This window comes from Brachypodium distachyon, chromosome 1, assembly GCF_000005505.3.
Source record: "Brachypodium distachyon strain Bd21 chromosome 1, Brachypodium_distachyon_v3.0, whole genome shotgun sequence".
NCBI classification, from domain to species: Eukaryota; Viridiplantae; Streptophyta; class Magnoliopsida; order Poales; family Poaceae; genus Brachypodium; species Brachypodium distachyon.
This window is the reverse complement of record NC_016131.3, coordinates 32,953,269-32,965,722: the sequence shown is the minus strand read 5'-3', so window position 1 is coordinate 32,965,722 and position 12,454 is coordinate 32,953,269. Positions and strand designations below refer to the sequence as shown.

General features: G+C 50.0%; 2 protein-coding genes across 2 annotated transcripts; both read right to left on the bottom strand.

Moving 5' to 3' along the window:
• Window positions 1–2,470: 2,470 nt before the first annotated feature.
• On the bottom strand, window positions 2,471–4,485 carry LOC100822933 (hexose carrier protein HEX6). The gene has a single exon (XM_003563640.4). The coding sequence runs from the start codon at window positions 4,280–4,282 to the stop codon at window positions 2,741–2,743; it is 1,542 nt and encodes a 513-aa protein (XP_003563688.1). The 5' UTR covers window positions 4,283–4,485; the 3' UTR covers window positions 2,471–2,740.
• Window positions 4,486–6,733: 2,248 nt separating this feature from the next.
• Window positions 6,734–9,080, bottom strand: LOC100822619 (acyl transferase 10). The gene is made up of 2 exons (XM_003563639.4): window positions 8,437–9,080; window positions 6,734–7,902 (listed from the first exon to the last, which is right to left on the bottom strand). The coding sequence occupies exons 1-2, from the start codon at window positions 8,953–8,955 to the stop codon at window positions 7,057–7,059; spliced, it is 1,365 nt and encodes a 454-aa protein (XP_003563687.1). The 5' UTR covers window positions 8,956–9,080; the 3' UTR covers window positions 6,734–7,056.
• Between the last annotated feature and the right edge of the window lie 3,374 nt (window positions 9,081–12,454).

Below are 12,454 nucleotides of genomic sequence, written 5' to 3'. Positions count from 1 at the left end.
TAAGGGGAACCTAGCAACTATGGAGCACCGAGCACCTCCCCCATCCCCTTTTCGATTGGCCTCGCCGGCGGCAAGGGGCTGGGATCGGGCCGGGCTCCAGTCTAGATCTAGGGTTTGCTCTGTGAACAGTAGGGAGGGGAGAGGAGGGGGGGGGGGGGGGGGGAGCGCACCGATGGCTTATCCGAACTTGGAATGATACCCCGAGTCCCGAGCACCTTCTGTCGTCTTCTCGCTGCAAACGTCGCCTTTTCTCAGCTAGCTTTCGGTGCCTGCTTGCACTCAACTGTGGTGGCGGCCGCTGGCTTCAAAACGCTGGAATTCTTTCATTTTGTCTCTCTCTGTTTTAAGTACTCAAAGATGTCGGAATTCTAAAATCATGTTGTCGAGCGTTCGTTTAGCCCAGTTTTGTCCGCAACTCTGTATCTGTATTGATCGATCTCTTAGATTCGTAGGATATAAACCAAAACGTAGACTAAAATCAAAAACCACAAGTAAAACCTATCAAACATTCAAACGGGGTCTTGTTGCTGAGAGTGTTCGTACCCTGTATCGGTATTGATTTATCTGGTAGACTCGTAGGATATGGACGTGACAACGCCGTGACTTAGCTATGGTCTGGAGGAGGCTTGATTTCCTTTCTCCACAGCCCCAGGTTCTTCTAATCGCTCAATCTTATCTACTCTGGCTTAGCTCCAATAAGTTAGCCGCTGAAAAGAACGTCTGGAATTCGTCAACACAGGCCCACATCCATCGCCCATTCGCCGTCGCGCAGACCATGTGAGACCGGGCAGCGCCGGCAGCTGATCGATCGAGCCGCGAACCGATTCGAACGCGACGATCGTGCTCGTGACCGGGTTGGACGTTGTCGGCGACACGTGGTCGGCGGCTTTGGCTCGCTCGATTAATGGCAGCTGCTGCTGCTACTTCTGATTGAGACATTGAGTTGCTGCAGGTCTTGGACTCTACGGATATCGGATCAACGTCGTTTTTTGTTGTCTTCGCGACTGGGCCGTGGGATCGACGGCTCCACCGGCACGGCGAAGGTGTGTCGCGCTTTGACTCGTTCCTTCGTGTAAGTCAGAGCGGCAATTGACATGAGCGCCTACAGCCTGTAAGTCACGGGATTCTTTTTTTTAGAAGTCATGGGCTTCTTTTTTTTAGAGGATAAGTCATGGCCTTCTGTGTTATACGAACCCGACCAGTTCGTCCCTACAGACCGTTGCGGACTTGCTGTAAACAGAGGCCGCATCGCCTGAGCGCTGTCACATGGGCCGGCCATAACGTTATGCGTTAACGCATACAGTTTTTATTACAAAATCTCGAAAACCTCTCAAAAAAAATACGAGAAAAAATAATACTCCCTCCATTCCACAATACAACGCATAAAGATTTTTTTTCATTTTTTTCACGATACATCTCATTTTCTCTTGTTACCCGCATCCGGTCAATAACTGCTCACATCCATTTATTATTAACCTAATATGATGGTTAAGCACTAGAAACGAGAGCTGGCTTGGTCCAAGTGCACAAATCTATATGAGGTGTATTTTGGAATTGAGAAAGTACGAACTTCAAATTATTATCAAAAAGTAATTTAATGAACATATAGTATATATTAAAATCACTTTCACAGGTCAATTAAAATCGTTCCATCCATTTTGGTAATTTGTACATGCAATTCACGTAGGAGTATTAAATAAAATATTCTTGTAAATAAAAGAGGTAGTGCTATATGTAGGATTTTGTTATACTAAATCAATCGAAAACATTAATGTATTCTAAAATTTACGCATTTCAAAATAAAACAAGCATTTGAAAAGAAATGTTCTTTTATAAAAAAAAAGTTCATATATTTTCTAGAAAACATCCATGTTTGTAAAATAAATTTAAATATATTTATAAAAAGATCATTAATAAAATAAAGTAAAGTAAAATAAGGAAAAGGGCAAATAGAAACAAAAGGAAAAGGAAAAATAGAAACGACACGTGATTGTTTTTGTGCAATCTTGTATTTAGAAATGTGCTATTTGGTAGGGTTCACATTATTTAGTTCCGAATTAAACATGATTACATTTATGTAATACTGGGTTTAGAAATATGCATTTTACAGTCTGCACATATTGAAGTTTGAAAGTCCACATAAGTACGTTTTGCAGTTTGTCTTTATAAATGAACAATGGGTGTCTCACCCTCTGTTGGCATTGGTTTGTTGCTGCAGCATTATATATTTTCCGAGAATTGCTACATGTTCGTGGGCTTGTACGTGGCGTGAACTTGGGGATTGTTTGGATGGTGACCAAACTTTACCCTACAAAAAGTTCGGTTCTTGTTTGGATGAAAAAAAAGCCAATTTTTTGGTAAGCCAATGCCCCACCATCATTTCTAGTTCATTTTAAAAAAAATCGATCAATTCATGAGCAAGCAAAATCTCAACCGAATTTTTGGGCTCAAACCAAACAACCCCTTGATATATGTCAGTCGATCAGGCCAAAAGCAAATCGATTATACGCAAGTGGTCCCATTGTAAACAATATTTCCTCCCATACTAAATTGTTGTCGTCGTTTTAATGCAAATCCTAAAATAAGAGGGAGTACAAGTTTTGTAACGATTCGAAATGCCGTGGGTAGGCGCGTAAACAAATGGCCACACATGTGCCTCGTGATCAGGGTTGGTACAACGTGCGTGCAGATATGCAACGCGTGCTGATCTCCTTTGTTCTAAAAACATTGCTCTGTTTCTTCAGAGTTTCCCGCTCGCTGTTGGCGCCTCCTCGGAGCCCAGGAGGACCCGCTTCCAGAACCAGTGCTCGGCCCACAAGGCAGCCATCTGCTCCATCGGCACCCCTTTCGTCTCCGGCAGGAGGAGGTACACGAACGCCGTCATGGCCGCCAGCCACGCCGCGAAGAAGAAGAATATCCCGGCCCTCATGTGGCACAGCATGGCCAGGAACGCCTGCGCCACGACCACCGTGAACACGAAGCTCACGGCCACCGTCACCCCTTGCCCCGCCGAGCGCACCTCCAGCGGGAAGATCTCGCTGGGCACGAGCCACCCCAGCGGGCCCCACGACCACCCGAACCCGGCCACGTAGACGGCGATGAGCAGCACGAGCACCCCGGCCCACGCCTTGCTCACCCCTCCGTCGTCCCCGAGCTTCGCGGCCATGATGCCGCCGATGAGCACCTGCGACGCCAGCATCTGCGCGCCCCCCGCCAGGAAGAGCGTGCGGCGCCCGAACCGGTCGACGAGGAACATGGAGAGGAAGGTGGAGCCCGCGCCGACGACGCCCGTGACGACCGCCGACAGCAGCGACGCCGACTCGCCCATGCCGATGCTGCGCAGCAGCACCGGCGCGTAGAACGCGATCGCGTTGATCCCCGTCACCTGCTGGAAGAAGGGTATCATCACGGCCATCGCCAGCTGAGGCCGGTATTTACGCTGAGTGAGCAGCATCCGCAGGCCACTTCCGGCTGCCCCTTCGCTGTTAGCTGCCGCGGCGGCCACGATGTCGTCCAGCTCGGCGTCCACGTCATCCGTGCCGCGGATCTTCCGCAGCAGCACGGCCACGTCCTGACGGTCTCTGCCTTGCTGGATCAGGCTGTTGGGCGTCTCCGGGAGGAAGATGGCGCCGACGAGCAGAAGCGCAGCGGGGACGGCGGCGAGTGCCAGCGACACGCGCCACCCCCACCCGCCCCTGATCTTCTGCGTGCTGAAGTTGATCAAATTGGCCGCGAGCGCGCCGACCCCGACGCTCAGCTGGAAGCCGTTGCTGAACGCGCCGCGGTGCCGCGACGGCGCCATCTCCGACAGGTACAGCGGCACGGCCAGGTTCGCGAAGCCCAGGCCGACCCCGAGGAGCACCCGGCCGAGGATGACCATGTAGATGTCCACGGCCGCGGCGCCCACGGCCGAGCCCGCGAGGAAGCTGGCGCCGCCCAGGAGCATGGACGGGCGGCGGCCGCGCCGGGCTGTGACCGTGGACGCGAGGAAAGTGGTGAGGAGGCCGGCGACGTAGAGCGAGGAAGTGAAGGCAGTCAGCAGCTGGCTGTCGAACTTGCAGTAGTTGCTGATGCTACCGTCGCCCTTCATCCGCCGGTACACCTCCGGGAAGAACTTTTTCAGGAACGGCTCCATCGACGACACGCCGCCTGCGATCCCGATGTCGTAGCCGAAGATGACGCCGCCCATGCCCGCGGTGATGCACGAGAGCACCACGAAGGCGGTGACCCTCCCGTTGCCGCCGCCGGAGCTCCCGGAGAGGACGCCGACGCCGACCGCCATGTCTGTCTGACCGGAGCAGACCAGAGCTGCGCGCGGCCACGCAAATGGTTGAGTTGTCAGTAATGATTCAGCTGTGGATCGATCGAGGATCTTGGCAGATGTGGTGGTGTACAAGTGTACAACGCTCGGTCGAGCGACTGACAGTCATGGTTGACTGATCCTTTTGTTGACTGGTGGGAGATGCCACGCAGATCGCCCGGACTTCTTCGGCAATACAGTCGATGTTTCAACGGAGCCGCTGTCACCTGTTACTGTTAGTGATCAGCATAAGTTGCCCGTGGCGATTTCCTCTTGCAGCAATGGAATATTCAACGCCGGCACGTCGGTACAACACCGTTGCTTTCCTGCTGTATACTACTCTGCGGCGATTGTGTTGAATAGTTTGGAGAGTCGATGCTGAATGCTGACTGCCCAATGGCTTCTTGTTCTTACGCGATTGCTACTTGTCACGTTTCAGCCATCGATTTGCGTCTTATATGCAAATTTCTTAAATATGTCAGACAAATAGACTCAGTTACGCTGGACGCACGAAGACCTCTGCTTCACTCGCTCGCTCGATAACAAGTGAATTTGTGCTGGCTTGCAGATGGTCATATTTGTGCTCTCCAGCACACGTCGAGCTCGGGCACGAGCTGCAAGAACGACCCGATGCCGTTCATTTCTGGGTTTTTGACATAAACTTTCGTGCTTTATTTAGCATAATCGGATGGCTGAAAAAGTGTTCCGAGTTTGTTCCTTCTAATGTTCCCTCTTAACTACAGTACTTGTGAAAAATTATACTCCCCCTTTGTTGGAATAAGCTTGCCTAATCCGGTTTGTACAAAGTACACGTGCTACTTAGGGGCGGAGCCAGGAGAAAAGTTGAGAGGGGGTACTTAGATTTTCTTAAGAGAGTATAACTTAAATTAGAGGAGATATCAATGGTGAAATTCTAACATTTACATTGGTATATTAAAATTGAGTGGGAGCATTGTCCCCCATAGCGTATAAACTGGATCCGTCCATGGTGCTACTGTGCAGAGTTATGACCAGGTTAGGCTTGAGTATGCACAATGAAGCGAAAAGAGCGATGAATGTGTCCCTCGTTGTGGCGATGGTCGTCGTGTAAGCCTTTTCAGTTGCTCCATTTTTCTTTGTAATTCTTGTAGCTACTCCAGGGCTTCTGTCTTGTTCTCTTCGTTCTTAATTAATGAATGCATTTCATAAAAAAAATGAAAAGAGCGAAAGGAACAAAGAGAAAGAAAGATAAGAAATAAGAAATACAGCCGCAAATTGGGCCGGTCCAGTTTTTTCGGTAATGTACATGGGCTCCCTAACCCACGCAAATAAGCCTGGGATTAGGGCTCCAGACGGAAACTCCCCTAAAAAAATACGTGGACGGAAACCGCTAGTGACTCGCAAAGTTGGCATCATGGCCGGGCGAGGACGGCACACGCAAAACATCAGCAGAAGTGTCATCTACCAATCATGCAATCTTTTCCTTTTTTTTTGGTTCTGACTATTTCTAAGTTGCCCGTTTTTTTAAAAATGAGTCTTAAATATCAATCGACGTCTCAAAATCGTTGGATTAAGATCTGAGGGTCATTTCCATTTTCTCATCTCTCATTTGCTATTGTTGGATTAAAATCGAATGGCTAACATATTGATTGATCACTAACTAAAAAACGGACGACTTATCAATAGCAAAACCGTTTCTTTTTTGCGATATATACCAATCAGGCAATGACCTGCTCAGGTTCACCCGATGGGTAAATGTTTTCTCCTGGTTCCACACTCTTATTCCTTTATCATCTGCACTACTGGACCAGATATTGCCTTCTTGTACCTACTTTCTCCGAGTTGGCAAGTGAGAATCGAATGGGAAAGGAATGAAGCCACGCACTATAAGCTTCCGGCCCTATGTAATACATCATTGTCCTTGTATTATTCATGAAGAGTTTGATGTGATACTCTATCTGATTTCTCCGACTCTTTTATAGTATGAAAATAAGGAAAGCAAAAGAGTCAAGGAAAAACAGTGTTCAGGTGTGAGCTTAAACGAAAGTCTTTTGCAATGAATGTCGGTTGGCATGCATGATACTAGGACCGAAGGGGACAGAAAGAAACGGTTACGTAGCAAGCCTCTTGGCCGAACACGTACTTCGAGCAGACCATCACTGTACTCTTTGGCGTTTCTTGCAAGAAATCAAGCTTTAATTGTTTTAGTAGGACTCCAATTTTGGGATCAACGAGAAGGACTACTGTTCATGCAGTTAATTTAGGAGGACATGTAGTATATACTGTTAAAGAAAAGGGTAAAGAAAATGTCTTAGTTTTTTGAGAGGAAGAAAACATGTAGTTTTGGTTTCACTTCTATTGTCAGATCCATGTGTTTGGTGCCTCAATTTCAATACCAGATGTCCATGCCTCTTCAAGTGTTAAAATTGTTTAAATTTGATCTCTTTGCCACACTGAAATTGGTACTATTTCTTTTCGGAATTTGGACCTGATGACCTCAATATATGATTGTTTTGGAGATAACACTTAATTTAGCCTACCTGTTAACACGGAATTACATTGACACAGTCACACACCCCTCAAAAGAAAAGGAAGGAATTACACACACAAGACACAACCAGGCAAGCATATACTTCCGCGTATTCATCAGACAGCACGTACGTACGTAACGTATGCATAGCTTCCACAGGCAGCACTTCCCTTTGCACTTTTGCACAACTGTACCAAAGAGCAAAACACACAAAGTAAACTCTAACGGTTCCTTCAGATCAGGCAGTTCAGGCAATGTCCTCCCTCATCCGGCTGGCAAATCCTTCGGCGTGCTCCTTGGTGACGCAGCTGGCCAGCAGGCGCGTGCCGGCGAGTGGCGCCGGCGCCTTCATGACGATGACGGACGCGATGAGGTCGCAGTTGACGAGCGGGCCGGCCGTCATGGGCGTGCCGTAGCCGTAGTCCACGTCGGAGAACCCGAGCTTGCTCCAGTCCGACACGTACACCGACTCGTAGTCGAAGCTCATCTGGAACGGGTCGCGGCCCCCCGTGCGGCCCTCGGCCCAGCTCAGGCAATCCTCCGCCATCTGCTTCTTCGCTTCCCTGACTATGCTCACGAGCTCGACCACCGACGACCCGGCCACTTTCTCCGCCGCCGCGGTCACCTTGACCGGGAAGATGGCGTTGCCCCAGTAGCCCGGCTCGATCTTCAGCACGTGGCGCGCGCTGGCGAAGAAGCAGAGCTTGACGTCCGCTGATGGTGATGACTCCGGGATGCCGATTATGGCGCGCGTCCGGGACTGCCAGAGCTTGGCGATGACGATGTCGAAGCCCGAGCAGTGCTTCCCGCCGCTGCACGCGTTGTACTCCGACTTGATCTTGTCGATGTAGGTGACCGGGAAGTCGAAGGCGATGTATTCCAGGGCTAGCACCGGCAGCTCCGGGAGTGGGCCGGGCTGGATGTCCGGGTCCGGGAAGCGGTCTCGGGCCCAGACAGGCTTCACGCGGGGCTCCTGGAGGCCGCGGGCCAGGTCGCCGACGGCGTTCAGGAACTGGGCCGCGCCCGTGCCGTCGGCCACCGCGTGGTTGGTGCGCAGGCCCAGCACGAAGCCTCCGCAGGTGAATGTCGTCACCTGTTCATGTTCAGAGCAGCAAAAAATGGGTCAAGCTCTCTGTCATGTTCAGACTTCAGAGCTGAATTTGAGATGGATCTGGGGCATTGGATCTAAATCCAATGATTACAACCGTGAGTTACTTTTAACAATTTTAACAATTATCATCTGACGACTGGTTCCTAACCCTGACTTGTTTTGAGTTATCTAATAAGTATTTGTTTACATGCAACCGGATTGGGAGAATGAGAAGACTTGGAAGCTCTGACAACTGTATTGGCGTATACAGTAGTAGGAATAACTGACTTGCAGTACCCCTGTGCAACATACTATATTATGCAACTAAGTGCATTGACATTTGACTTTACGCCCGTACAGATCGATCATGCGATCCGTTAGGACAAAAGGTTGATATATTTTAATCAGTAGAGTAGGTCCCCAACCGCTTCCTGATGGAGCATCTGGCCAGCCGGCCCGGCCGGCAGAAAACACGAGAACAAAATGAACCAAAACAAAACAACGGTGTGAAAAAGCAAAATTAAGCGCCACACACACCTGTATCATGGCAAGGGTGTTGTGCGGCTCGACGGCCCAGAGCTCCGGTGCCGGGTACGGCACGAGGTCCTCCTTGCCGAGCAGCAGCGGGCGCTCCAGGAAGTTGACGTCGGCGAGCGTGCAGTTGGCCGTGGCCTCCACGAAGTAGACGCCCTCGGCGCAGCACAGCACGGCGGGGCGCCCTGGCTTGGCCGCGTCCTCCACGATCCGCCCCGCGAACGGGTAGTAGTGCACCAGCGCGTCCGCCAGCGCGCTCCGCACCACGGCCGCCGGGGGCTTCTTGGAATTGTTGTTGTTCTTCTTCTTCTCTTGATCTTCTTCTTCTTCAGCGGCGGCGGCCGCTGCTGCTTCGGGCGCCGGTGGCGGCTGGAAGGCGTCGCGGTAGATGTGCACGGACTCGACGAGGCCGCGGTGGGTCGGGTACCGGTCGACCCACGCGAGGGGCAGCGTGTCCGACGGCGTGGCCGCGGACGGCCGGACGGGGCCCTCGGACACCTTGGTCACCGCGAAGACGCCCATGGCTAGCTTCTTTTGCTTTGTTTGCCTGCTAGCCTGGCTCGATATATAGTTCTCGTTCTCAGCTAGCCTGCGTGGAGCGAAACCGCGCGCAGGGTTTTTATAGGAGCGCGGTGGTGGTTTGCTCAACTTCTTGCCTGTAACCACCGTGTGGAGACCGTGGAGAGATCAACTCTAGTGCTACCAAATGTTTACGATTTTTATTTCTGAAATTTGATGCTCAGATCCTATGTATATACTATTGCCGTGAGATGTATCTAGCTATCGTGTCGTGCTATAAATTAAGTTCCACATCTCAATTTGACCTACAGCTAGATTGAGATCGATACAAACAGGATATATCATTTCCACAAGTTGTAAGATGCTCCAGCTTTAATTACCACGTACGTCGGAGACACGACTCGAGTAGTAGACAAATCTGGTGGATACTGGAGTAGTTGATTATTTGAGTAATTTTTTTTTCCCAACCGCCTGCATTCTCACCGGCCGGTTCCCTTCTTCAGACCACGTAAGGAAAGTTTGATTGACATCGTACTGCATTTTAATTTTGAGGGCCTGCATACGTGTTCGGATTAATAGATTCTGTTGCTTTCACTTTGTTTAATTATGTGATCGGCTGTGTTACGTTACAGCAAGCAAAATATTGCGTGTTATCACTATATAATGATGAAACTGAAGCCTAATTAGCTGTTGTTGTCTGATAATTGATCTGACCCCATGGTATAAGTTCTGATTCGTTTAAACTAATTAACTCTATCTTATATCCCGTCCGAACCATATCTAACATCCGCCCTCAGTTGTACCGTGAGCATATCGGTGTGACTACATTTGAAGTCCTGCACTTTTGTCGTCTTAACTGATTTGGCCATCCTCTACTACGTCTTTTATGACCATGGCCTTAGGATGATGCTTGACATCCCCTTTTGACATCATCCCTCGTCTCTCCTCTATTCTCTCTCGCAGTCATATATCAGCAGTGTCGTGGACACTTATGACGACACATGTTTTGACCTAGAGTTGCACTGCTCAGGAAAAGGTTAGCAGTGACGGTCCGAATTAGACACCAGTGGCGGTAACCCGGACCGGCACTAAGCCTGCGCCACTGGTGCTAACGAGCACCGGTGGCGGTGATGATACCCGCCTAGCACCAGTGGCGGTTTGCACAACCGCCGCTGGTATTCAGTAGGGAGCTTCAGAAAGTGCACCGGTGGCCGTGAGAAGGACAACCACTGTTACATACCAGTGGCGGTGCGTCATCACGGCCACTGGTAGTGTACCAATGGCGGTGAGTACGCATGGCCACTGATACATTACAGTGGCGGTGCTTACCCACCGCCACCGGTCGTATACCAGTGGCCGTGATGCCTCACCGCCACTAGTATGCTTTCATAGCACCAATGGCGGTTCTCTGTCACCGCCATTGGTACTGCACCAGTGGCGGTGGGACTACCAGTGGCGGTGAATAGGAACCGCCACTATTCTTTTTCAGTTTTAAAAAAATATTTTTTTTATATTAGAATATTCCTGTAACAGAATATATCACAGCACAGTAATAGATAACAGCATGATAGATAACACAATATATATGAGAAAATCACACATCCATGATAGATAACATCATCCGTTCACAAAACTTATTACAAAAACACAGATATTCAATATTTAACATTGTACATCAAAGTTTCAATACATCAGCACAACCCCGCCTTCATAAAAATCACCATTTTCCTTCGGAACCTCTTTGTTGAGAATGGTGGCTATCTCCCTCTGAATATCGAACACAAGAACAGCTGGGTTGTGTCCATATTCTGATTCCGTCTTGAAGTAATCCACCATCTGCTGGTAGGTCATCTTCGTCTTGGGCTGGAAATTGGTGATCCAATTGCGGATTATGTATGCGCAGTAGTATCCACAGAAGACCGTACCTTGCGGTTGTTGTATGCACGGGAAGTTTCTGTGATGGGTTATTTTCTTCCTGCCGTAGCTTGGCAACTAATATTCAGTCACCGCATTTTTCCACGCCTCTTCGAAGAGTGTTCCGACGGCTTTGAAGTCGAGCTGCTCGTAGCCTTTCTTCCGTCGGAGTGGATCAAGATACGTCACGGACCCTTCTTCGAAAGAGAAGGCCACCACCACCCAATGTTCGCTGTTTACAAAAAGAACACACATTTATAACCAAAAAGAGAACAACTTAGTGGAACGAGAAAGAAAGCAATGGTCGTGAGAACAACTTACTCTAAATGGTAGAGTGTAAGAACATAACGGCGTTGCTTGTGCATTGCGAAGAACTTAGCTAGGTATGAAATTGCCTTCTCTCTCGAACCTCGTTTCCATTCTTCTAAACCGATGGTTTTGCTGAACAGGAGAGGATTGGCGATGGCAACGTGTGGTTCTTTCAGGCAGAAGGACTCCCTTGTGAAGTATACACACCGGAGTCTTAACATGTTGTTGTCTAAGCACTTCTTGTTGAAGACGTGAAACAAGTCAAGGAAGTCCACGCCGAAGGTAAATTCCTTTATCTGCAGGTCCCCCGTTTCAGCATCCTAGAAGCCATATACTCTGGCACCTTCACATTCATCTGTTGACCATGTTGTGCAGAATTAGCTGATGATGCCATGTAGTAGCCATGTAGCTCTTGCATCTCTCGCGGCAGGCTCCTTAGGTCCTTAAGGCTGACCATCGGTTGTCCAGGGTAGAACATCAGCACTTTATCAAATTCCCTTGCCACGAAATAGGCTCCGCCGACTAAATCACCAGCTACAGGGGGGGGGGGGCTTCATATTCAAAATATCTGGCCGGTTTTCCCAATTCCCTTCGATTATTGGCGGATTGCTTGCCCGTTGAGTGCAACTCGTTACTCTTCGAGTCACTGGATCTCTTGCTGATATTGGACCCCCTCTTATTGGTGCGCCGGCGTTTCAAAAACTCGACCTCCTCTTGATCCTTGAAGGTCTGGGAGATCTGCTTGCCAGACGCGTACTCCAGCGCGCCCGCCACAGATTTCCGTGACACGGGTGCAGGTCGTGGTGGTTGTGAGGGGTGGCTGTCTTTACAGTGGGGCGGCGACGGATTAGGCGGCGGCACATGAGCTGGTGCAGCGTCATCATCGCTGCAATCTTGCACTGGTTTGAAATCGAAGCCTCCTTGCCCCGACGTTGGTGAATCCGGACGTGCCGGCTTATTGGGGGATGGGCCAAGGGGCAATGGAGAGGGAAGTCGTCGAGCGGAAGCCGGTGGAGACGCTCTGGGACACGACGGAGAGGGAGAAGGTTGGGTGGCGAGGGCAACCAACCTCCTGGGCCACTGGATGTACGTGCCCCGGCATAGCCCTAGAGTCATTGATTCCTCCTCTGGAGGATAAGGGACCGGCATCTTGTCAAATTCCAGGAGCACGTAGTCCACTTGCACCCTGACATGATCCGGGGCCATGGGCATGTTGTGCACGACCGGCATTCTTTGCATCAGCATACCACGCAGGCCTACCGGATTCCCGGTGGATGGC